Genomic DNA, 25,712 nt, shown 5'->3' with positions numbered 1-25,712 from the left:
TCCTGCCGCCGGGGTGCGACTCGCGCCTCTGCATAGCCGCCTGGGCCGCTCTGATGTACAAATTTCACAAAGTAGGAATTCGGCCAAACTGACCTTCCTACTACGTATTGTCAGCCGACGACTGAGCTGTGAATAGGAAAATAAGGAACTCATAAGCACTTGGACATTTTTTCTAAGTCTGATAAAACGCGCGGTTCATTTTGTTGTACAAGCAAGACAAGTTTCCTAGACTGTTCTAGGCGGTTGGCGGCACTGAGGCCTCCACGATGTGGATGTGGACCAGCCACCAAGGCCCAGGCAGGCACCTTCCACTCACACCCAGGGTCTGGTGTGATGGGCCTGCAGGCCAAAGACCCACTTCAAAAATGGCACGGAGACTTTAAGCAGTTTATTTTGCCCCTGAGCCTCAGGTTCCCCAGCAATAGTATTTTCTATTTCTTGACTTTTTAAAACCTTTATCGTTTTCATAGTCTAAATTTCCTTAGGGCTAAACATTATTTTTCTATCTTCTTGAAGAGTTCGGTTATTTCCATAGTTTCTTGTTTTATAGCAAATGCATTTAAGGCTATAAATTTACCTCTGGGTAAAGCTTTAGCTACATCTCATAAGTTTCTAAAATATTATAATAAGTACATTTTGATGATACAGTGTCTCTTTGTTAAGGCTGGCATCACACTGGCTTTGATAAAACTTAGTATCCTATACCTATGTTTGTTGATACCCCTTTATCTCCAGGAGAGGATAAGCCCTGCATGGAGAGACCCTGGACCCCCAGGGCCCTAAGGCCTCCTTGGGTGGCCCCTGGGCATGGCCTGTGGAGAGGGAGAGAATGGCAGTGGGGCTATTTAGAGGTCCTCAAATTCACCAAGCGCTTTCACTAGGCTACTTGTGATGTTCTAGAAATTAATATTATTTTTATAAATCCTGTTATTATTTTGTGAAGGGCACAGTTATATTACATCCTGCTTGTGTGTGTCAACTGTGTTCATCATTTCAGGTTATACATTGAAAATATATCAAAACCTTCGCAGTCCTGTTTTAATATTTCCTCATTTTATAAAGATAACAGGAGCCTTCCCAAAAGGGATATGGCCTCGGCTTCTCTCGACTTATTTGGGAGCCCTGACCCTGGGGTCACACGTGGGGTCTCTGCCAGTTTGGGAATGAAGGAAATTCAGATCTAAATCCTGGGGCATGTGAGTAAAGATTGTGGGGGGAGAAGATGATTGGGGGGAGGAGTAGCTTCCCCCTCCCCCCACCCCACCCCCATTTGCCTGTCCCCCACCCTCACCCTGCAACCCGCTTCCAGCAGTTCCGGGTTGAAGCTGACCTCACACTTCCATCTCCACGCTGCCTCTCCCCCAAGCCCCCAGCTGCAGTGAGCTGATTGACACCACCCCCCGAATGAAAGACTAGACCCTGGACTCTCAGCCACCCAGATGTCCCTTACAGTCTCCCCACGTAAGCCCATGACATAAGAGCATTGATGGGCAAGGTGGCAGAAGTGGACAAGGAGGGGTAATCCAGGGTGCTTTAACACACCCGCAACACGAAGCAGTGAAAACACATGCAGGCTGTCCAGTTCAGACACTGCCTCTCATCTTAATTCCCACAGGGTACAACAAAGGAGAACTGTGCAATGGACACTGTGGTGGCCAACCGGACCCCCATTTCAGGACGAGGCTCTCATCCCCCACCAGCCAGACATGTTGGCATCTAACGGCTCACAGCCACATCCCTCTTGGGAAATTGCCCTGTGCCCATGGAATCTGCCTCACCCAAGGTTATGTCCCCACTTCCCTGAGGCCGGACAGTGACTGGTCCATGCAGGGGTACAAGAGCTTGGTGCCCTGTCCAAACTTGGGCAACCATTCAGGGTCATCCCAGCTCCAGAGCCCCTGATAGGACCCTCTGAGGCCTCTGCTGGGATCAGACCCAGGCCAGCCCTCCCCCTGCCCAGCAGTGCTCCTTCACGCCCACGCTGTGCTGGTCCTGAGAGCTCCGCCAGCAAGCCTCCTGCACCAAACTTCCTTTCCCCTCCCCTCCCGACTGTGTCACCCACTACTTGGACCTTGTGATGATTTATGGGATTTCTATACTGTTCAGCAACTCTAGTGAAAATCTCCGTGCTTTGTATGGAGAGAGATTTTAAACCTGAAAAACCAGTAATAGGCCCTTCCAATATTATCATTACATGAATACAAGGCCAAGGAGTTTACATTGCACTGCAGGAAAAAAGATGTAACTATGTACTCTGAAGAAAATAAAGGTAACAAAGATTTGGAGGAGGAGAGAGGGGAAGGGGAGGCATATTATCATCTATTAATTTTACTATTATTATCCACATTCAGCTGCTCAGGAAGACCATCTATCTTTTTAATATCACCATTTGTTGAAGAATATTCATTTTTCTCCTTAAAAACCTTCCTCCGAGAGCTCTCTGACTCACTGTTGTAATTTGGCTTGGCGCTTCCTTGGCCTGCTATGCAGCTGTCGTTGGCGATTTCCTGGCATTACTCTTCTGGAATGGGTCCATGCTCTCTTGGATCTTATGTATTCTCTTTCTTGGATTCATTTTCTATTTTGCTGTGTACATCCTCTAGCAATTGTCCCAGAGATGGCCCGGGGGAAGGTCTTTGAGTCCTTGTGTGTCTGAAATGATTTATTTTGCCCTTACACTCAACTGACAGTTTTGCTGGGTATAGAATTCTAGGTTAAAAATCAATTTCCTCAGAACCTGGAAGGGTTTGCACCATTTTCCTCTATCATCTAGTGCTGCTGATACTAATCTGATTCTCGTTCCTTTGAGGAAGAGATTCTCTTGTGGGGGGGGGAGGGGTACTGCATCCAGTCAGGACTTTTGGAAATATGGTGGGGGGCATTTTTGATCATCACAATGACTGGGGACAGTGTGGTATTCAATGGGCAGGGGCCTGGTATTTAACGCAGGGAAGTCCCGTCTAACAAAAGCTGCCCCGCTCAAATTGCCAAAAGAAGAACAAAGTTGGAGGGCTCACACTACATGATTTCAAGACTTATTATAAAGCAGGAGTAATCAAAGCCAGTGGTCCTGGTGTAAAGTTACACAAAAAGGTCAATAGAATAGAGTGCAGAAATAGACCCACACGTACGTGGTCCATTGATTTTAACAAAGATGCCAAGGCAGCCTAATGGGGGAAAGGATAGTCTTTCAACAAATGTTGCTGGCACAATGTGAAAGAATGAAAACTCATACCTGTCGGCATGTACAAAAATTAACTTGGAATACAGTGTATACCTAAATGTGAGAGCTAAATATATAAAACTTCTAGGGAAAAAAACCACAGGAGAAAACCTGAATGGCCTTGAGTTTGGCAAAGAGTTCTTAAGTATGAAACCAAAAGCACGAACTCTCAAAGAAAAAACCATCAATAAACTGGACTTCATCACAACAATAACAAAAAACCTTGCTCTTCAAATGTCACTGTTAAGAAAAAGATGGGCTTCCCTGGCGGCGCAGTGGTTGAGAGTCGCCTGCCGATGCGGGGGACGCGGGTTCGCGCCCCCGTCTGGGAAGATCCCACATGCCGCGGAGCGGCTGGGCCCGTGAGCCATGGCCGCTGAGCCTGCGCGTCCGGAGCCTGTCTTCCGCAACGGGAGAGGCCACGACAGTGAGAGGCCCGCGTACCGCAAAAAAAAAAAAAAAGAAAGAAAAAGAAAAGACAAGCCACAGTATGGGAGCAAATATTTGCAATATGTACATTCAACAAAGAACTTGTGTATAGACTATATAAAGAACTCTTATGACTTAATAATAACAAGACAAACAACCCAATTAAAAATGGGCAAAAGATTTGAACAGACATTTTACCAAAGAAGATATATAAATGGCAAATAAGCACACAAAAAGATGCTCAACATCATTAGTCATTAGGGAAATGCAAGTCAAAATCACAATGATTTACACATGAAACCAAAATCGTAAGGAACAAAAGAAAAACGAGATAAACTGGACACTGTTGAAACGAAAAATTTGTATGCTTCAAAGGACATCAATCAAGAAACTGAAATGACAACCCTCAGAACAGGAGAAAATTTTTCTGAATCATACATTTGATGAGATCCTTGTTTCTAGAATACATAAAGAACTTTTACAACTCAACAATTAAAAATGACAACCCAATGTAAAATGGGCAAAGGATCTGAATAGACATTTCTCAAAAAAATATAATAAGTACATGAAAAGATGCTTGACACCATCAGTGATCAGGGAAATACAAATCAAAACCAAAATGAGATACCACTTTACACCCACTAGGTTAGCTAAAAATACAGAAAATAATAAGTGTTGGCAAGGATGTAGAGAAATGGGACACTCATACATTGCTGGTGGGAATCTAAAGTGGTGCAGCTGCTTTGGAAAAGAGTCTGGCAGTACCTCAAACATTTAAGCATTTATACCATATGACCCAGAAATTCCAGCCCTAGGTATATAGCCAAGAGAACTGAAAACATACAGCCTCACAAAAACTTGTACACAGATGTCGTAAGAGCATTATTTATAAGAGCTAACAAGAGGAAACAACCCAATGTCCATCAGTTGATCAATAGATAGATACAATGTGGTCTATGCACGCAATGAATACTCTTTGGTAATAAAAAAGAATAAAATGCTGACCCCTGCCACAACAGGGATGAAACCTGAAAACACGCTAAGCGGAATACATCAGTCACAAAAGACCACATATTGTAGGATTCCATTTACACGAAATGTCCAGAATAGGCAAATCTATAGAGACAGAAAGTAGATTAGTGGTAGCCTAGGGCCGGGGGGTGGGTGAGCAGTAGGTAGGTGAAGATTTCTCTATGGGGTGACGAAAATGTTCTGAAATTGATTGTAAAACACTGTGAATGTACTGAAAATCATTGAATCGTACACTTTTAAAGGGAGAATTGTGTAGTATGTTAATTATATCTCACTGAAGCTATTCAAAGAAAGAAAATACACACACCATATCTGCTAGAATGGCTTCAATTAAGGAGTCTGACCATTCTTCCCGTGTCTCCATTGGGGCTCATCTGAAGCGGGTAGGAGGCGGGGAGCTGGGTAACCAGCTTCTTCAGGCTAAGCATGCAGCCCACCCAGGAGCTCCTGACTGGCTGGGGCCTCCACGTAACTGCCGAGGAAGCCTTGCCTGCCTCTCACCTCAGTGCTCCTGTTAATTTCTAGCTAGAAATTGTCATTTTACACTGTGAGCCTGAGGCCTGTTCTTTCTTGATTAGCAAGTGCTGGAGGGGTGTTGAAGACCCATCAGCAGGTGGCCAAGTGCTTCTCCTTCCTATAATCAGGATTGAAGGGAAATGGCCCTCTCTGCCCTGTCACCCCACGATGTTTAACGCTCTTTGGCCCACGTCTCCTCAAACAGCCTTGGGGACTTCGTCTCAGGTGTACCAGGGCCCCAGATGTGTTGTCCTAACGTCCCAGCCTCTGCCTTCTCATCTGTAACATGGGGATAAGAACATCTGCTGGTGTTGGAGGCTGTGGAATTCAACATCCCTCAGAGGGGCTGCAGTTATTATCGCTCCGCGGTCTCTGTAGGAACGGGGATGGGGGGCTCCAACAGTCCTCCTCATGGGAGGAGCATGCGCAGTGGGGGTCACCTCATCCAACCTTCCCCTTTTACAGACGGGGCGCCTGCGGCCCTGAGACAAGGCCGCCCCTTTAGCCGCTGGGGCAGAGCTTCGGCAGCCAGGAGCCTGTCGGGGGCCCAGGAATGTGTTTGAGATGGGGTAGAGGAGGGAGGAGAAAGACACACTGACACGTCAGAATGAATAAATGTTTAATTAAATGTCCACAGAACAGAACATCAGTCAACTAGTCGATTGCATCTTGACTCAGCGCCATATAGTTATATATAAATTCTATTTAATGAGGCATGTGGGTGCTTTTTAATCTGTCTGCCGTGACACGGTGTGGATGTGCCCACAAAGGTCCTAGCAGAAGGCTGAAAATAGCCCTGCCAGGAAAAGGAGGGGGTTGCCAAAGAGCCCTCATTCGTTCATTCATTCATTCTTTCTTTCTTTCAGCAAGCACTGAGTCTGCGGGGCCAGCAGAGGCCAAGTGAGGGGCCCTGATTCTCCCTCTGGGATCCCGTCCTGAACTTGATTCTCCATCCGTCCCCCCAGGCTCAGAGGGAGCAGGGCAGGCCTGACGTCACAATTCACCCTGTTAGCCGCAGGGCAGGATAAGCACCCAGACCTCCCGCTGGGCCTCTGCGGGGAGGGGGCAGGCCCGCATCCCCCGGACCCTCTCCCGGCTCCCCATGAATATTTACACAGCTGACCCTGGCCTCCCCCTTCCAGAAGTCTGCAAGGAAGCCCATTACAGATTCGTGGGGCATTGGCTGCATCTCTGATTAGGAGAACAGGATCTTTCTAATTTTAACATCACTCCCTACTACCTCAACCGCCTCCCCTCCCTGTCATTCCTGTGAGGGAGGTTTTCACCTCCCTGGAGCGCGATGCAGCCCCAGCTCTCTTGTCTGTTACTTGGGATGAGTCATCTTTTGGAGAATTCTCCATGACGTGGGTGGCTTGAACCACTTGTTCCGGGGTCCCTGACAGACACATCCCCCATTAAGCTAAAACGCCGACCCACTTAGCACCTGGAGCAGGATGGAAGCTGGAGGCCACGGCCCTGTTAACCATGACCCTGAGAATGAAATCCAGCTACCTCCCCAGGTCGGCCAAGCCCCGCCTGCTTGCTGACTCATCTCCCCCAACTTCCCCCCTCCAGCCTAGGATTGCCAGATACAATAGAGGTTCCCAGTTAAACTGGAATTTCAAATAAACAACAAACGATTTTTTTTAGTATAAGTACATCCCAGGCACCATTTGGGACATACTTATACTAAAAAAATCCTCTGCTGTTTACCTGAAATTCTAATTGCAGACATTTAATTGGGTCCCCTATTATTTTTATTTGCTAAAACCTGGCCACCCTTCTCCAGCCACATTGCCCCCGTGCTGTTCCACAGTCAGACCAAAAGCACTCCCACCTCAGGGCCTTTGCATACGCTGTTCCCTTGGCCTGGCACGCTCCTCCTGCCCCATCTTTCTTGATTCCTTGGCTCTGAGATCTCAACTCAAATCTCACTGCAGAAAAGTCTTCCCCGACCACCAAACTGATTCAGGGTCCCCTCCACCATGCCATCATCCTCTCTCCTACCATCTTGCTTCTCATGGCACTTAGCACTATCTCCGCAACCGGGTTATCTATTTATACTTTTTCCGCGTCCCCCACTACAGTGCCAACTCCATGAGAGAAGCCGAGCCTGCCAGGCAGAAGGCCAGGCACATGCATGTCTATTGGATATGGCTGAATATTTACAAACGCCCCTGCAGGAGAGGTTTCACACTGCCCACAGTGCAACTGAGGAAGTTGAGGATCGGGGCAGAGGACTACCCATCCTTGGTCTCTGGCTGGCCCTTTATATGCCAAGAACTCTTCCCAGTACTTTCCATTAATTAACTCATTTAATCTCACATCAGCCCAAATGATCGAAGCACCATCATTGCCTCCATTTCCCGGGTAAGGAAACTGAGGCACAGAGAGGTTCATCAACTAGCTCACGGTCACACAGCACATGAGAAGCAGAGTCAGGATTTGAACCCAGGCCTCCTGGCTCCAGAGCCTGCACATAGAAAACAGTGGCCTGGTCCAGCCCTTAACTTCACTTGCTTAAGTGTTTACGACAGACCTGCAGAAACCCTGCCCCAGACACATAACCTCAACATTCTCCTGACCTCTGCTACACACTTCCCTGCTACTGCCACTGCCCGCCCAGCGCACACACGCACACACACACACACACACACACAACTCCTTGTCCTCTCCCTGGTCATCTTTGCAAGTGCTGTTCCCCCTTCTTGGGAACCCTTCCCTCTTTCTCTTGTCCACCAGAAAAAGCTGTTACTATTCCACCAAGATGCCTGAGCAAGTGTCCCCTCTTCCAGGCAGCCCTCCCTGACCATCCCCTCCCCTACACTTGGCTAGGCCTCCTCCGAGCTCCCTCAGGACTGCTCCCGCTCTGGCCCTGGTCTAAGCCTGGGCTGTCACTCCCATGAGGTCCGGGAGTGCAGGGAGGGGTCGGAAGCCTCCTGGGGCCCTGCAGCCAGTGCAGGCTGGGCTTAGAGGGTGAGTGAAGTTCAGGATTGCGAGGACCATCCCTCCTATCAGCAGGGAACCTCAACTGCTTTTGTCATTTCTGTCCTCAGCAGGACTTTGGTCCCCATCCCTGGCTGTGCCAGGCTGACTGGAGTGGACTCCACCGGGACAGAGACGGCCACAGTCAGGGCGGCTGGTTCAGGGAGGGGCTTCCAGAAATTAAATCCCCGTTGGGATTTTGGCTCAACAACTCTTACAACCCACCCAGAGAAAAGCACATAATGCCATTTGCAGCAACATGGGTGGATCTAGAAATCATACTAAGTGAAGTAAGTCAGATAGAGAAAGACAGATATCATATGATATCACTTCTGTAGAATCTAAAAAAAATGAGACAAACGAACTTACTTACAAAACAGAAACAGACTCACAGGGTTAGAAAGCAAACTTGTGGTTACCAAAGGGGGAGTATGGGGAGGGAGGGATAAATTAGGAGGTTGGGATCAGCATACACACACTACTATATATAAAACAGAATACCAACAAGGACCTGCTGTACAGCACAGGGAACTCTTCTCAACATTCCGCAATAACCTATATGGGAAAAGAATCTGAAAAAGAATAGATATGTATAACTGAATCACTTTGCTGTACGCCTGAAACTTATACAACATTGTAAATCAACTATATTCCAATACAAAATAAAAATTAAGAAAAAAGTCTTGGGAAGAAAGAACAGCGCATTGAAAACGGAGCTGGCAATCAGCAGAGGCGCTACAGGTGATGTTTCTTTTCTTGTCTATATTTTCTACTTCAATTAACTCAGATTACTCTGTAATTAGAAAAGTGCACACAAGTCACCTGGGGGTCTTGCTGAAATGCAGGTCCTGATCCAGCAGGTCTGGGGCGGGGCCTGAGAGTCTGCATTTCTAACAGGCTCCCGGGTGGCGCCCACACTGTTGATCCGAGGAGGACCAGAGTTTGAGTAGCGTGGCTGTAGGGTGTTAGAAGAGGGAGTCGGAGGGGGAGGGGAGGGGTGCAGAAGGCGAAGAGGAGGAAGAGGAATCGCAGAAGAGGTGAGACTTCTGCCCTGAGGGGGGAGCCAGGCAGGGGGAGAAGGGAGAAGAGACAAACAGAAGGGCACACCGGCCGAGGCCCAGGGGCTGACGGGAGCATCCCCAAGGCCCCCGCGGACCTGGGGTGGGAGGAGCCAATGAGGCTCAGATGTTCCGAATCAGTCAGGAAAGTGGGGCCTGAGTGTCCTGCCCTTCAGAGCCTCACAGCGGCATGCTGGTTAAGTCGGGCCGCCCAGCCCCACTCAGCTGTGGCCTCTGAGGTTTAGCCTCTCTCCTGCCAAGAGCAGGGCAGCCCCCGGGGGCGGCAGCTGTGCTCCCTGAGGCTGTGGATCCAGCGGGCGGGTAGGCGGGTAGGCGGGGCCGGGTGTTGGGTCTGCTCCCTTCCTGGACCCGCAGCCTTTTGGAGCTGGGGCACCTGATCAGAACCGAGGGGAAGCTGAGACCCAGAGAGGGGAGGGGACTGGCTGGACAGTCAGGGCCCGGAAGCAGAAGCCTGGGGGAGCCTGGTGAAAGGACCAAGGGGCAGAGGTGAGGTGAGTGCACGTGTTTTCCCCAAATAGAGCCCGTCAGCTCGCCTTGGATGAGCAGTCATCCTATTGGCTGCCCTGAAGGGATTCCACTCACACAGACACACTCCTGCTCTGGCACACTCCATGGCTCCCCATTGCCTACAGGGGAAGTTTCACAGCTTTTCGTGTGCTCCCTCATAGAATTTGGGAAAAATTCTATCCCCCACCACCCTTTCTATGTTGACACCTGTTGTATACTTTTATCAGTAGGAAGTAGAACATATGAAACAATTTACAGGATGAAATACAACGAGGATTAACCATAATTAGAATATTTTATGACAGGACTTGATAACATAGGTATTTTTTTTTTTTTTTTTTTTTTTGGGGAACGTGGCCTCTCCCATTGCGGCGCACAGGCTCCGGACACGCAGGCTCAGCGGCCATGGCTCACGGGCGCAGCCGCTCCGTGTCATGTGGGATCTTCCCAGACTGGGGCACGAACCCATGTCGCCTGCATTGGCAGGCGGACTCTCAACCACTGCGCCACCAGGGAAGCCCAGCATAGGTTTTAATTATCAAATTAAATAACCTACTCCGAATCTGAAATTATGTGAAATTTTACTGAAAATGGGTTTTAATGTAGGTCGAAAAGTGAGAAAGCTAAAAGAAAGTCCAGTTAGACTGGGAAGAATTAACTTTGCTGACTTCTCCTCTCTGGATGTCCTGAACTCAGAACATCTCAACCCAGTCACATGTGCCCCTGGGGAATGTTACAGGACCAGGGGTGGGGGTGGGGGTGGGGGTGGACAGGAAGCCTGGTTTGAATATACTGACCCCAGTCACCCCAAATCAGTATTTCCCCACATCCCCTAGCTTGGGAGCCAAGAGCTTTTTATACCCAGAACAACATGCCATAACTCCATCCCAGATGGGTGAGGATTGGAACCCAGGCCACTATCTGTTCCTCCCCACAGGAGGCTAGAAGTGTCTGACCTTAGGCTCAAACTGGCCCCTCCGCCTAGACATCCATTGTTCCCGCCTGGTTCTGACTCGCCTCCTCCCTGGAGCCTCTTCCAACCCTCCAAACCACCAAGGTCCCTTTCCCCACCTGTAGAAGGTGCTCTGAGCCTTGTCTGTCTCTCTGCCCCTCCACAGAGAAGGCCCATCTGACTCATCACTCTGCCTTCTGCCCTGCCAGCTCCTTGGGAAGCAGGGCGTTGAAAAAGGCTGCCAACAGCCCCTGGAGGTGGTAACAGCATCTCAACCTTCCTGGCGTAGGGAACAAAATTACCGACTTGACAGCCGACACGAATCTGTCTCCAACTGGGGTGCCCAAGAAACAGCCCTTGATCATTTTCCTTTGATTTAGACCATGAGCACCCATTCCCCTCCCCACACGGATGGTGAATGTCATTTCAGTGGTTCCTGAAGACTTAACAAACTGATCACAGTTACACACTTAAACTTCTTACCTCTGCCCATCAATCTCCTCACCCTGGATCCCTGGACCCTTGGGCCGTAGGGGCAGGTAGCTGGGGCTGCAACATTTGCCTACTTCTGCACTTTAAGATGCTTCAGTCCCAAATCAATACTTCTGAAGGAAAAAAAAAGATACATTCTAACATACACAGCATCTTTTAGCCATTCCCTCTGTGTCCGGTTGCCAGAGAAAAGATGATACCTTCGCGTCTTTGGTTATAGGTGAGCTAAAACTAGTCCTTTCCTGCCTCTAAAATGAGGGGCTTGGAGTAGATTAAGGAGGACGATGGGACTCCTCTCCTGTCAACACCAGCTGACTGGCTGTGGCTGCCGGGATGCTGGATTGTAGGGAATCTGAGGCAGAGTCCTGCTTGAGCAGGAAAGAGTGCTGGGAGGGATTGGTAATGTCTGCCAGGGCCACAGGAAGGGATTGGGGAAACACACGAATTTTACCAGTTATGAAGAAATTCAGAGATTGAAAACTGGTGGCCTGAGGGCAGGTTTCTTCGGCCCACACAAGCTTTTTTTTTTTTTTTAATATTTTTTAAACTTCAATTTTATTACCATTATTTATAAGGTGGAAGGTTTTACTGCCCCCCAAAGGATTTTTGGAGTCTCTAGAAAACTAGAAGAATGGGCCCCACTGGGCTTTGTCCCCACCTGGCAGCTGGAGGTCACTGGGTGAGGCCATGCACTCGGGTCGCCAGTGTCCAGCCCCAGCCCCTTGCATTCGGGGGCCGCCTGCCTGGCCCATCATCCACATTTGTGAGCCTGGACCTGATGGTTGATTTGCTTCAGTTGGCCACGTGAGCAGTGACAGGGACTCCTGGGGAATGTGTCATGGCCCCAAGAGGGCGAGGACAACTGTGTCTAATCACCAGGGAGAAGAAGGCAGAAAAGTTCATATTTACTGAGCACCAAATGTCTGCTCACCACCATGCTGGGGGTTTTAATACAGGAGCTCATTCAGTCCACACGGCACACCTACGGAGGAGGTAGTGTGATAATTACCACTCTGCAGACGGGGAAACTGAGGCTCAGAGAGGTGACAGGAAGTACTCAAGGTCAAGGTCCCCCTGGCTGGTTAGTGGCACAGGCAGGAGATCTACCCGGTGCCTGGGTCTTGTCCACCAGGCTCTGGGCTGCTGCCCTTGGCCTCCTGACGTACCCCTCTGTGGAGAAGGACCCAGAGAGGGAGCCGCCACTGCCCTGGAGCCGTTACACCTTGCAGCTGTGGAGCAATGGGAAAATGGGATTCCACTCTCCTGGTTCTTATAAATTTCTTTATTTGCCTTCAGTAAATACTCCCCACGTGAAAAAGCGGTCACCTGATGGGTCTGCTAATGAAATCTTCCACGGAAGTTTATGTGCTAATTACATACAACATAAAACAAAATAATAGACAATCACCAAACGCACGGTTCCCGGCTTCGTCTTCTTCCTTTCTCTCTCTCTCTGAGATTGCTCACTTTATGTGATGTTGAAATTGTGGATCTAGACAGGATCCTTGAGAATTAATCATAGGGTGAAAGGCCCACGCCATTGACTAATGCGTCCTCATGACCTGTGTCACTGCTCTGGGGAGGCGGGGGTGGTGGTGAGGGATGACCTTGACTTTCAGGGCCGGGGCCTGATGTGCTACTCAGGGGTGGCCCCTGCTAGTCCCTTCCTGTCTCTGGGCCTCAATTTTCCCATCTGTAGGATATATGATGAGGGAGTTGAACAATAAGAAAAAAGACAACCCATGACTGCTTTGCGTTAATGACCTTGACTCTTTTGTTAAATTTATTTATTTATTTATTTATTTAATGACCTTGACTCTTGACCTCTCCGTTCACATCTGTGGCTTTGCAGCTCCTCCCAGCCAAGGTAGACTATTCCTGAGCCTTGATTCTAGATTCAGACTCGTGACTGGTTTTGTTCAAGGGACTGGAGAGCACAGGCTAGCAGGCCCGTCCCGCCCAGCCCCTGGGGGGCTGTGTGTTCCCTCCTGCCCTCTTGCTCCGGGTTGTCACCATAAGCAGGACGTGTCTCACCCAGCCCATTGGGGTGACAACAGGATGAGAGCAGCAGCCCGAGGGTGAGGTTGACTGGGCCCCTCCCAAGAGGGAGGAAACCGGGGCCTCTGAGGTGCCTGCCTGAGTGCCTGGCCCAGGCTCTGAGCACCAGGCGCCCTTCCAGCCTCTGCCAGGGCCACTGGAAAGCCCTGTCCAGCGGGATGGGCCAAAGGGGCAGCCCTGGGCAGGGCCCAGGAGAAAACAGACTGAAGGTAAGGGGCCACGAGGCTGCAACCATGTCAATCAGGCTCTGTGACAAGTGGCAGAAACCTACCCTGAAGGGCTCAGCCAGAAGGGAATCCATGCCACGCTTTGTGTCAGTCACCTACTGCTGCAACGACACTGCCTAACAAACTGTCCCCAAAGTCAGTGGTTTGTAACTACCATCATTTACTCTCAAGGTCACAAGTCTGCAGGTCAGTTGGTCTGGGATGGGCAGATTTGTCTCAGGTCCCTCTTAGATGTCTCTCCTCCTCCTGGGGCCAGCAGCTACCTGGGTTTCCTTGTTATTCTGTCAACTGCAGAAGCACAAGGAGGGTGAGCAGAAACTGGTGAGGCCTCTTTAAGCACAGGCTCTGAACTGACATGCGGTCACTTCCACCCACTTTCCGGTGGCCAAAGCAAGTCACGCGACCATGGCGCCCCCTCCATGGGGGGAATGCAATGAGCCTCTGGGGGAGGCACTGGGAGGCTGAGGGCTGGGATGAGCACGCAGCCCACCTACCACCTCTTCCCCCGGAGCCACGTGGGGTGGCAGGCAGGCCAGATGCAGACAGGGGGAACACTGCAGCGCAGGGAGGGAACACAATTCCGCTCTAGCCCCAGAGGCGGGGCCTGCACCCCTGGCCACCTCATCTCTAAGCTCCATGTCTTTCCCACCCACCTGGATGCCCAGGTTCCGGGCTGTCTCATAGGTGGTATTTCAGACCTCGAGACGTAACATTTCCAGTATGCCCCCCACACCAACACACACACAGAAAAACAGGGGGAGACAGAGAGAGACACACAGAGTTATTTTCTGGCCAAACTTAGGAATTCTGGAGGAAAAAAAAATCGATATGCAATACTGTAATTTTGGCGCTAAATGGTGCTAAAAGCATTTTTTGGCACCCTTTAGAGAGTGAAAGTTGCTTGGTTAGTTTGGGAACAGAAAGCTGAAGCACGTCACCGGGTTTTGTGAACGCCCTCGCCTCTGGCCGGGTCTGGTTGTTTCTAGCAGCACGTGCTTTAAGATGACAGAGACGTCTGGGGAGGAGAGAGCCCAAAACTCTTGCTCGCATGCCTGGGCGTCAGGGGACGCCGTCCCGGGTTGGGGTGCAGGCTGGACACGAGGACAGCCCAGTGACTCTGGTGGCCCGACCGTCCTCGCCAGGAAGAGCCCCACTGGGTCTGCTGAGCCGGCATTGATGGGACGGGAGGTGAACAGGGCACCCGTCCCTTCAGGGCACCGTTTCACCAGCTGCCTGGGACATAGCCGCTCTGCTCTGGCCCCAAATGTAGTCACGTGTTGGCTTCTAGCAGCACGGGGGGCTGCGAAATGCAAATTTTGCTTTGAAATTCCGGCTGCTCTTTGCCCAGCTCCGCGTCAGGGGCTCAGACTCCGAGGAGGCCGGCAAGTGATGTCCGGGACAGCTGGTCTCCACCAGCAGCACCTCTGGGTGGCCTGCGACCTTGGGTGGCTACCTGTCTCTAAGCCTCCGTTCCCACCCCTGTGACACGTGATGCCAGGCCCTGCCCCACGGCGCACTCAGGATGACCCCGCACGAGCGCCCCATGAAGGCCGCAGGCAGGGCCTGGGGCTGGGAGGGCCAACCCTGAGGGGCACAGGGTGAGGGGCCGGGGGACACAGAGGAGGGGCTGCCAGCAAGGCAGGGCCAGTTAACTAATGGGGCCGGTGTCCGGCTGTGACCAGGGGAGATGGTCTCAGGGGTGGGGTGGTGGAGCCAGAGCTGCAGAGAGAAGGGGACGGCTGGAGAGGGAGGGGAGCCGAGAGGCCGTCTAGGTGACCCCAGTGATGTGTGGGCAGGGCTGCCACGTCCTCCGACAGGGAAGGCCTGTCTGGGGGCCTTGAGCAGGCAGCTGTGGGCAGACACTACGGCACCCCGCCCTGGTGCCTGCCGGTCCCTCAGGGGTGGGAAGGAGGCTGGGCTGCCCAGCTAGAGAAGAGAGGCTGGCAGGACACAGACCTGCTCCCCAAATGCACACCACGGCAAGCAATGTCACCAGGCCCGAGTCACTTCTGGGCAGGACGCATGTGATTCCGGCAATAATCACGCACATCTTAAGAAATTATAGAGCTTTATTAAATAAACCAAGTAGAAATGCGCCTATTTACATCCAAGTTGCCAGTCTGAGCTCAAGTAATATGCAAGGCACAATTCTTCCTGTCTCCAGCTTTAAAAAAATAAATCGCGTGGCCCAGTCCCAAAGGGCTGAGGTGGATTCACGTGTGCAGCTCAGGGTCCACGCCTGCCAGGCTCCGGGCCTTCCTGGGGGCGGCACGGCACCCCGGCCTCAGGAGGGGCCGCATCCTGGAGGTCTCAGCTGCTGTGTGGACGAGGGCTGGGAAGGAGGGCGTTTTCCGAGTCGCCCCCTCCCCGGCCCGTCCTGGGAGCTGCCCGGAGGGAGGCCGTCCCGAGGGGCGGCAGAGGCTCAGATCTGCGAGGTGCTTTGTACAGAGGGAGGGACAGAGAACATGGGTCTGTGCGTGGGCGGAACAGTGGAACACAAGGAGAGTCCCTGTCTCCAGGCCAAGGACATTTCCCAGCTCCGATTCCGAAGTCCCTGTGCTGATAGCGAAGCCAGGACAGGATGAGCTGGACCCCCCGGGGCCGAGTCCAAGTACACCGCTCGGGAAACAAAGCACCACAAAGGATGGCCATCCACTCACAGTGGCCCGAGGCGGGCAGGAGGCCCAGCTCCCAGCTCCCCGGCGTCTCGGGCGCCCCCGAGGCTGAGCCGGGCGCCCTGGCCCCGGTCCTGAGGCTCCTTGTGCAGGGACGGGGCGGCCCCTGTCACTCGTGTCTGTTCGCTGCAATCATTTCCCAGCAGCAGCCCGACGAGGGGAAAAGTCCAGTTTCCATAGAGAGAAGAACCCACACAAGTAAAAAATCCAATAGAAAGTCCTTTCCCTGAGACCACTGCTATCACAGCATCTACAGACCCCTACTCCACAGACTCCCACCGGCTCCAGGTCCTGAGAAGGGAGCGATTTTAGAGACCAAGAAACTAAAAGCCGAAGTGTACATCGTCCCGAAACCCCAGACAACCAGGCTGAGGAAGGAGCCAAGGTCTTTGCCTTTGCAAGACTCTCAGTAGAAAACGACAACAAAAACCCCCAGACAACAAACTTAAACTCCTACTTATAAGAACAAGCTCGTGAGCGTGGCCTAAGCTACAGTTACAGGAAGAGGGGCGGCGGCGGCGGCCGGGCTTGCTCCAGGCTGGACCCAGCAGGCCCGGCCCTGGGGTGGTGGAGGCACGGGGGTCCTGGCCCTCCTGACTAGTGGGAGGGGTACACACGGCTCCACAGCCCCGAGGGAGGGCTGGCTCTGCGAGCAGGAAGCAGCGCGTTGAAAGGCGTTGGCGATGAGGCAGCAACATCTAGGGTGGGAAGAGAGCCCCAGTGAGCAAGGAGCCAAAGGGAGACCTCTACGTTCCTCACACCCCGCAGGGCCTACGCCAGACAACAGCTCCGAGGGGCTGCTGCCCAGCTACGCCCCCGGCTCCTGGGCCAGCGCACGAGGCCCACAGGGGCCTGCTGAGCTGCGCACGCAGAGGCCTGGACCGTGACCCTGACCTCCTGGCGCGCACAGCCTGCCAGGTCCCAGGATCCCACGGCCACGTCCCATCCACAGGACACACGGGGAGCGGGCCCGTCCATCTGGGCAGAGAAAGCTGCACAAACAGACTCCAACGTGTGCGAAGGGTCTGGAGTGCCCAGGAGGCAACGCGAGGCCCCCAGCGTGGCTCCAACAAACCGGGGAGGGGTGTGCTGGGGGACGCAGTTAGCAAGGCGAGCGCCCACTGCAAGCACAGCTGCATGAGGAATCGGAGTTGACGTGGGGAAGCGAGCTGCTGGGCAGTCCACGGCTTTCCCTGGGGTCGCGGGCCTGAGAGAAGGCTGTGATTCTAGGGGTCCAGGATGCATGTAGGATCTTGTTACCCCAGGAACACCAACCTATATACACAGTTGTGTCCTCTTTCAAACAACTCACGGAGCCCTTGAAGCCAGGCCATGGCCCCATAGGTCAGCAGACACCCCCTCAAGGATTCCTTGTGGAGGGGAGAGAACCCTTGAATGGGAATCCGGAGACACAGGGATGCCACGGACAGCGGTGCAGGTTGGGTACTGCACAGCCTCAGGGGACACCACTCACAGAGAGAGGAGACCCTGGGGTTGTGCAGGGTCACCAGCGCTTCAGGACCACCAGAGGCGGGGGCACCGCTAACAGGAACGAGTCCAGTGATTCTTCTCCATCCGAGAAACACCTCATCGGGACCCCCAGAACCCTCCCCTCTGAGTCAGCCCGTCCAGCCCCAGCTGAGAGCCCTTCGCGGTAGCCCCAGCGGGTGGGACCCCGGCCCCACACGCCCACCCGCAGAGACAGGGCTCCCTGGCCCCAGCCCCTCCGGGACCAGCATCCGCCAGCTCCCGTTCCCCCACCAGCTCGCAGGCCTGCCCTCTGGGCCTCACAGCCCAGCTGCAGCTCATGCCCAGGGCCAGGCCTTCTGAGACCTGGGGATCCTCCCCCGCCGCCCGCTCCTCGGGGTGGCTACTCACAGTGCGGGCTGTGCCGAGGGCTGGCTCGCGGGGAGAGGGCTGGTGGTGTGCTGGGCTCCCGGGGCGTGCAGACCGCGTGGTAGGCTGCGAGACGCACGGGTGGTTAGAGTGGGGGTGGGGATGCGGGAGCAATCGGGGGGTGGGGACACGGCACGCCCGCCTCACCTATGATCGTGACCGCGGTCGCGGCCAGCAGGGCAAACAGCGTGAAGAACATGACCTGGTAGGAGTCCAGGATGTGCTGGAAGAGGCCGGCGCCGTCTGTGGTCCAAAGAAAGAGAGTTACCGAACCGTGTGCGGAGCCCCTCACGTCGTGTGCGTGCTCAGAGGGTGAGGGGCCCCGGCTGAGAGACACATTCTGCATTTCTGCTCCTGCAGCCTTCAGACTCCCGGTTCCACTCCCACCTGGACCACTCTGCCCGTCCCTTCTGCCAGGTCCCTCCCAGCGGGTGTCCCGTCCCGTAACTCACGAGCACCAGGTCCCCGGCGATCCATCACGAAGGCCACGGTGACGGGGATGGTGATGGCCTGGTTAGTGGTGGGGCTGGAGAAGGTCAGGGTGGTGGACAGAGGCCCCTGGCTGCCGGCCGTGGGGTCCAAGATGCCGACTGTGTAGGTGACGAAGCTGGGCAGCCCCAGAGACTTCTCCTTCACGAAGGCCAGCACGGCCGGGGACCCTGACTTCACCTGGGAGAGACGTCAGGGCTGAGGGGCACACCCCACGTCTGCCTGACACACGTGAGCTGCCCTCCTGGGCCCGTGGGCCGATGGCGCGGACCCTACCAGTTCCCGCTTCCCAGGCAGGTGAGGAGGCCTGGGCACTTCTGACAGGCGTGCAATCCGCAAACTCAGGGGAGTACGCTGTCTATGCTGGGGCATTTTTAGGGAAAGGACAAATCAATATCATGGAATTCTAATCAAGAGCTCCTTAAAAAAAACGCTGCACTGCGTGAGCGACCACCGAACTCCAGCTTCCCAAGGGAGCAGCCAGGAGTTCTGTCCATGGCCCGTGGCCAGCAGCCCAGCCTGGGGCCCAGCAGGAGCTCCACCACCAATAGCAACTTCATGCCTGTGTCACTGTGAGGACGTTCAGCTACGTTTGCCGCAGTGAGACCAGAGAAGGAGCCGGCGGAGACACCAGCGAGCCCTTCGCACATCACCCCAACCTCCTCCCGGCCTGCCGGGCCGCAGGACCGGTGTCCTGCACCGCCACTCAACGGAGGGGGAAACCCAGGCCCAGAGATGGGGACATCATCGTCCCCAGGTGTGCGGCATCAGTGGATCAGTGATAGGTCAGAGGTTAGAGCTTTTCTTCCTGCCCCTCGTCAGCGTGCCCCCCCGTCCTGAATTCATTCATGGACACGGGACACGTTCGCTGAGCAGATGCCACGTGTCAGGCGGGCCCTGCACTCAGCGTCTCCCCGCGTAAGTCACTTCCAGCCGGGGAAGACCGGGGGCAATCACAACCATTCACACGATTCTACGGGACGACAGACAGCGGCAGTGCTATGGGGAAAAGGGTCAAGGGACTTAATTTTTAAAATGTTCTAGTTTTTTAATTTTGCGTCACGCAGCTTGCAGGACCTCAGTTCCCTGACCAGGGACTGAACGAGTGCCCTCAGCAGTGAAAGTGCGGAGTCCTGACCACTGGACCACCGGGGAATTCCCTTACAACTTTTAATTTTAAAGAGAGGTGGTCCAGGATCGCCACACCCCAGCTGGTCCTCCCTGCCTCTTGGTCCCTCTGAGGCCTTGGCTCCTGCCTGGTCACCACTCACCTCCAGGTTCTCCAGAACTTCCATGGCACCAAAGACCTTGACCTCGGAGCTGGTGTAGTGGTTGCTCAAAAGGATTTCAGCCTGGTCAGTGTAAAGCCCTGGGCTGAAGGGCACCTCGGCCCCGACCTGCTCTCCGGAGAAGTGGCTGCCTGGGAGAGAGGGAGTGACCAGCAGTGCTGTCCTCTTCAGGCTCAGGTGCTTCAGCTGCCTGTCCGTAAGCCTGAGCATAGTCACCGAGCAGAGGTACCGGCCTGTGGAGACAAGGGCGTTATTCCACCTCGTCTCCTCTCCACCTAGGCCCTGATGCTAACCCTGCTCCCTGGAGGACTCCTACCCACCCTGCAGAGCCCGGGTGAGGCATGCCCTCCTCCCGGGGCCTCCTGGGAAGTCCCTCTTCAGTGCCCCCCTCCCTTTGGACACCCTTTCTGTGACCAGCTCTCCCCCTCTCTGTCTCAGAATCCTCTGCTCATGGATTCCCCTGGGGCAGGAATGCCTGCTCCAGCTCTGCATTTCAGGGCCCGGCCAGTCTGGCTCAGAACAGGGGTGAGGGAATGGTGAACAGATACCACGACCCAACACTGGCCGTACGTGAGTGGGGCTGGGCCCCAGTACTGCTGACGCCCCAGGTGCGGCAGGAAGTTCTGTGGAGGCCTGATTGGGACTATTCAGGGTCCATGCCTGACCCACAGTGGGTAAAAGAGCTGAATGAACACTGTTGAGTGGTGCCTTGGAAAGCTCCAGATCCAGGAATCAGGATACCTGGGTTGGGGTCCCTCCTGTGCTCCCACCAGCCAGGCGCCTCTAGGTGAGTCCCTTCCATTCCTCCTCTCTCCCCACCACCAGCCAGGAGGCCCCAGGTGAGTGGGCTTCCTTGCTGACTCTGTTTCCCTTGTCAAGCGGGGGTGACATCGCACCCCTCGTGGGGCTGTGCTGGTGAATCCACGGGGCCCGGGACCACCAAGTGCCTACTGTGTGCTAAGCCCCAAGCTCAGGTTTGCACACAGTGTGCCCTCAGGATACACCGCCTGTATCCCACACGGCAGCCGGGGCGCCGAGGACGCTCTCGCGCTGCTGCCAGAGGGACAGAGACGCAGAGTGAACCAGGGAGAGGAGGGCCTCGCCTGGCCCCTGGGAGCTGCAGGCCGGTGGCAGCGGATTCTTAGAAAGAACTGAGCGACGTGTCAAATGGTCATCCCCAGCCCCTCTCACGACAACACTGACAGTCTCGTTGCACGAGCACGGGACTCAGCGTCTCGGCACGTGCACGAGCTGGGCACGGTGCAAGCCCATCCCAGGGCCTGTCCTGAGTGCTCACGGCATCCGGCGAGGGGGGGCCCTCCTCTTAGTGACCTGGTGACACTCGGGTCACTCCACGCGGCCAGCACGCCGCTCCAGCCCGTGGTGCCGGCTGCCAGTTCCACGGCTCTGGTTACCAGTTCCGTGGAGCAGTTACACTCCACAGACGCCCATGCCCTCAACTGCCGGTTGAATAAAGTCCCTTCCATCCCTCTCAGAGCCCCGTCATGCCAGCAGAGCAGGGCACCACCCTTCCCTTTTCACGAGGGAAGCAGCCTCCTCGCCTGCAGGCTCTGAGGCCAGAAGAGCAGGAAAGGCCTGGAACCAGGTTCCCAACTCTGAACCGAGTCCTTTCCGCCAGCTGTAGGTGGCTGCTGAGAGCAGCTGGGAATGCCAACCCCTCCCGGCGGCTGCAGGGAACCAGAGGCCGGGGTGACGGCATCGGTCCCCAGGCTGGGCTCCTGACGGATACCGCCCCCCGGACAGACGGCCATCGCGGGCCAAATGAACCGCAGGCGAACCTGCCACGCAGGTCAGTGTTCACTACCAAACCCCGCAGACTCACCCAGGGCAGCGTCGAACTCCGGTTCTACGGTGAAAACCTCACGGGCTGGGAAGTCGAAGATGTCTTGTTTGAACTGTAGCTGGCAGCCGAGGAGGGATTCTGGGTGCAGGGCTGCGATGCTTTCCACCTGGCCGGGGGAGCACTCACCTGGAGACGGGAGGGGGTGAGAAGGCCGCGCACCCAGGCCCCCGAGGCCCCCACCTGCAGAGCCCCGGCACGAGGACATGAGAGCAGGCCACGTGGAGGCCGGCCGGCCCGAGAACCGGACCTGTGCCCGCATTCCTCCTCATGAAGCTGCAGTTTATAAAAGCTGAGGACAAATTACTCATTATGTGGGAATGGGGGGCATCCTGTAGCATGGGCGATTTCAGCGTTTTTTCAGAGCCCACATCCAGGGGCACGGCAGCGGGTCGAGCCCGCTAGTGTGTGTTGTCTGCTCCTGTCAGCAGGGAAAACGGGCGATTTATCCCTGGACATCAGGAGGGCACTAGTTCCCCACTAATACCCTGAGCATCGTTTGGGCAATGGCACAGTGCTGTCCACTTGCACTGGAGCAGGGAGAGAGGTGACCACGAGGCAGGAGAGGTGCATCAGAACCACGACAGTGGTATTGAATTCTACCAGTTAAGTGGTTTTTTAAAAACAGCCTGTATTGATGCATTTATTTCCGGCAGCTGCTGTCCAGGGCTGTCACAGGCAGGGGATGAGGTCGAACGTTCTATGCATGACTTGGGAGAGGTAATTACGAAAATCAAAATCGGTGGTGAGGCCTGCTAAGCCACATTTTCTGGGATGAATAGTGGCTTTCTCCACTTGGGTGCCCTTGGGCTGACGTTGCACCTCCAGCCCAGAAACAGGCAGTTTCGCAGCACTGGGCTTTCAGGAAGATCCCTTCACTGCCTGTGGAGGACTCGAATTTCTAAACAGCTGGAAGGGGTGGGCCAGCGGGGGTTAAATGCCCGCCTCGGAGTCAGCGAGTTTGAGTAGGAAAAGCAGCAAAACCCCATCAGAAGGGCCCGAGGCCCCTGGCCTCCTGGCCTGGCAGGGCCCACGCGGGACACACGACCCCTCACTCCTTACCTCTCAGGTTAGAGCTCCGGTCTCCCACAGTGACCATCACTTTGGAGGCCGCAACCTCCTGGAAGCTGGTCTGGACGGGGCGGGTGTACCGGGCCACGATCCTCTGAGGGACGCTGACCACTATCTGGGGGGGGAAGCCAAGGCAGGCCCTTGAGAGCTGACCATGCAGGCCGAGCGCCTGGGACGCAGGTACTGCCCTTCCCGCAGTACAGGGGACAGGACTGAGGCTCCGAGGCTACGTGAGCTGCTCAGACGGGGCGGAGCTGGACTAGACCCAGGCTGGCCTGACTCTCCCGGGAGCCGGCTGCCCCAGCAGCGGGGCAGGGCGACACCAGGCCTGAATGCAAGCAGCAGTCGGGGCGGGCTGCAGACTTTGGCTCCCCTGTCAGTTATGATCGCGTCTCTGCACATCAGTTGGGTTACTTAATCTTTCAGCAAAGAGAGAAGGATCCATTTTACTTCACTGCCATTTATTCACCATAAATCAGCCTGACCAAAATGCAGACCCACACGGCCCAGTGGTGGCAGCCGAGGCTCATCTCCCCAAGTTATCTCCCGGCTCACCCCTCCCATCTAACCACTGAGCACCTTCCTGAGGCAGGACGAGCCTTCCTAGGCCCGGTACCCCTTCCACACTCCTGCAGGGCCAACACTCCGCCCTGCAGGCCCAGCTGTGGGCCACCGCCTCCCGGTGGAAGGCCGTCTCCGGCTCTGGGCAGGCGCCGAGCACTTCCTGCCCCCCACGGGCCTGCTTCCACCAGCACGTGAGTCCCTCGAGAGCAGGGACGGGGTCTCACTCCTCCCCAAGCTCCCGCAGACCCCGCAGCCGTGGCCGATGCTGAGCTGGAGGGCCGGCCCCTCACCCTCCAGACTGACCGCAGTCACCTGCGCCCCTGCCCGGGTCCTTCCCGCTGCCCCCCCTCGCCTTCTCTGCTCCTGACTTCCGCTCTGCAGTCTCCTGCCCCGTCCTCCTCCACACCTGGCAGAGGGCCCCAAGCCTGGTCCCGCTCCCTCCTGCTCTGGTAGGCCCTGCGTGTTCCCGCCACCCCCAGGGCTTCAGACCCACGTCTGTGCTGCAGGCACCCCACCCTCCGCTGTCTCCAGCTTTGGGCCCCGGAGCTCCAGACGCGCCGGCCCAGCTGTGTCACCACCAGCCCCACCTGGAGGAGCTACGAACACCTCAAACTCCCCATCGTCCTCCCCCGACACTGGCGCCTCCTTCTGTGCTCCCCTCTCTGCAAAGGGCCATCCTCCCCCTCGTCGCCCCAGCCAGACCCAGAGACTCATCCCCAAGGCCTCCCTCTCCCAGGCCCCGCTTCCAAACGGTCACCAAGCTCTGATGACCCTCCCTCTGGAGTCTCTCCAAACCCACCCTTAGTTTTGGCCTCCCCAGGCGTGCCAGTGAGGGCCCATCCTCTGTCTCTCAGCTGCCACCCTGCAGCCATGCCCCCTCTCTCAGGCTCTTAGACTCAGCCAGGCACCAGGCAATCTTTCCAAACATACTTCTGATCTATATCACTCTTGCCTTTAAAAAATCTCTGATGAATCCCTACTGTGTCTGGCATGGGTTTCAACATCTTTACCCCGAACAGCAGCAGCACCAGCTCATACCCACGGAGCACGTGCTCTGTGCTGAGTACCATTCTAAGGGCTTCGCACACATTAATGATTCATTTAATCCACACAACAATGTTAGCCCCATTTTACCAGTAAGAAAACGGAGGCACAGAGAGGTCAAGTAACTTACCCAAAGTCACACAGCCTCTCAGTGGCCCAGCTGGGATTTGAACCCAGGCAGCCTGGCCCCCGAGCTTAACCACTGTTGTGATCTGATCGCAAAGCTAGCCTCCGCTCCCACACACCCCGGGTTCCAGCCCCAGGGCTGGCTCTCGAACCCTGCCCACCTTTCCCGTGCGGTGCCCTCCTCTGCCAGCTCCCCCAGCCCTGCCTGACCACCCTCCGGGGCTGCTTGGGGGTGGGGGGGGTACTGCTTTATTCGTCTCAAGGTGCCTCTATCTGCACTGGGCTCGCCCGGACTGCAGGGTCGCAGCACTAAACACACCCGCTATTAAGTTAAACTGCGAGATTCCACAGGGCACACGCTGCTCTAAAAATGAGACGCGTGGAACGCAGCCAGACCGCTCATCGATTCATTCTCGGCTGGAGATAAACAGAAGAGAGAGCGGTTCTGTTCACCTCCAGAAAGACTCAAAAGGTGACTTGCTGGGGGAGTTTAACTTTGCCGGTGATGCCAAATTGCTAAGCGGGACCACCTACGGCCGCGACTCCCGGGGGACGCCCACGCAGACAATCCTGCTCCCAGGGCTCAGCCGAAGCACGTGGGTGCGGGGATCACCCCCCAGGAGGCCGCCTCTGTCCTCCCACCACTGTGGACTAGGGAGCCGGCAGCCTGGGAGGGGGAACCTGCCGCCTCCAGGCTCACGAATCCCCATCCGCCTGCCTCCTGAGGTGCTGCACCTTCCTTCTTCCTAACAAACGGAATCAGTCAGTACGGAATCTGAGAGTTCCACCCCGAAAGGCTCGGCCACGTGGGCCCCAAAGCCCCACCTCCTTGTAGGTCTTCAGGTGCCCGGCGAGCTCGTAGTAAACGGTCACAGATCCCGCTTCCCGGGCCACGGCCACGCCCGTCTTGGGGTCGACGTGGAGGATGCTGCGGGCTGATGAGCTCCAGGTCCCGGAGATGCCTGGGAGGGGAAGCTGCACATGACCCCTCTTTCCCATGACTGACACTCCAGCCACTGCGTCTCACCTGGGTCACCTGGGCAGTGTCCTCGCCGCCCCCAGCCCCACGCTCCACTGTCCCACCGCTCGGCTCCTGTCTGCGACCACAGTGCCTCCCTGCTGGGAATCTCTTGGTCATTTCCCACCCTGGGGTAACCCGGGCGCTGGCCCCTCAGGGCCGGCCCACTGCATGCCTCC

The 25,712-nt window shown here is 55.1% G+C and overlaps 1 protein-coding gene across 1 annotated transcript in view; it reads right to left on the bottom strand.

Moving 5' to 3' along the window:
• Positions 1 to 15,551: 15,551 nt before the first annotated feature.
• NUP210 (nucleoporin 210) overlaps positions 15,552 to 25,712 on the bottom strand; it is a 95,383-nt gene continuing 85,222 nt past the window's right edge. The window contains exons 33-40 of the mRNA XM_024763426.1: positions 25,341 to 25,477; positions 22,773 to 22,896; positions 21,693 to 21,839; positions 19,832 to 20,082; positions 18,524 to 18,740; positions 18,219 to 18,314; positions 18,054 to 18,137; positions 15,552 to 16,873 (exon numbers count right to left, since the gene is read on the bottom strand). Coding sequence (XP_024619194.1) covers positions 16,773 to 16,873; positions 18,054 to 18,137; positions 18,219 to 18,314; positions 18,524 to 18,740; positions 19,832 to 20,082; positions 21,693 to 21,839; positions 22,773 to 22,896; positions 25,341 to 25,477 — 1,157 coding nt within the window. The 3' untranslated portion in view covers positions 15,552 to 16,772. The remainder of the gene's footprint in view (positions 16,874 to 18,053; positions 18,138 to 18,218; positions 18,315 to 18,523; positions 18,741 to 19,831; positions 20,083 to 21,692; positions 21,840 to 22,772; positions 22,897 to 25,340; positions 25,478 to 25,712) is intronic.

Source organism: Neophocaena asiaeorientalis, unplaced genomic scaffold, assembly GCF_003031525.2.
Source record: "Neophocaena asiaeorientalis asiaeorientalis breed wild unplaced genomic scaffold, Neophocaena_asiaeorientalis_V1.1 scaffold433, whole genome shotgun sequence".
Taxonomy (NCBI): Eukaryota; Metazoa; Chordata; class Mammalia; order Artiodactyla; family Phocoenidae; genus Neophocaena; species Neophocaena asiaeorientalis.
Note: the sequence above shows the minus strand (reverse complement) of the source record. Positions and strands in the feature narration are given on the sequence as shown.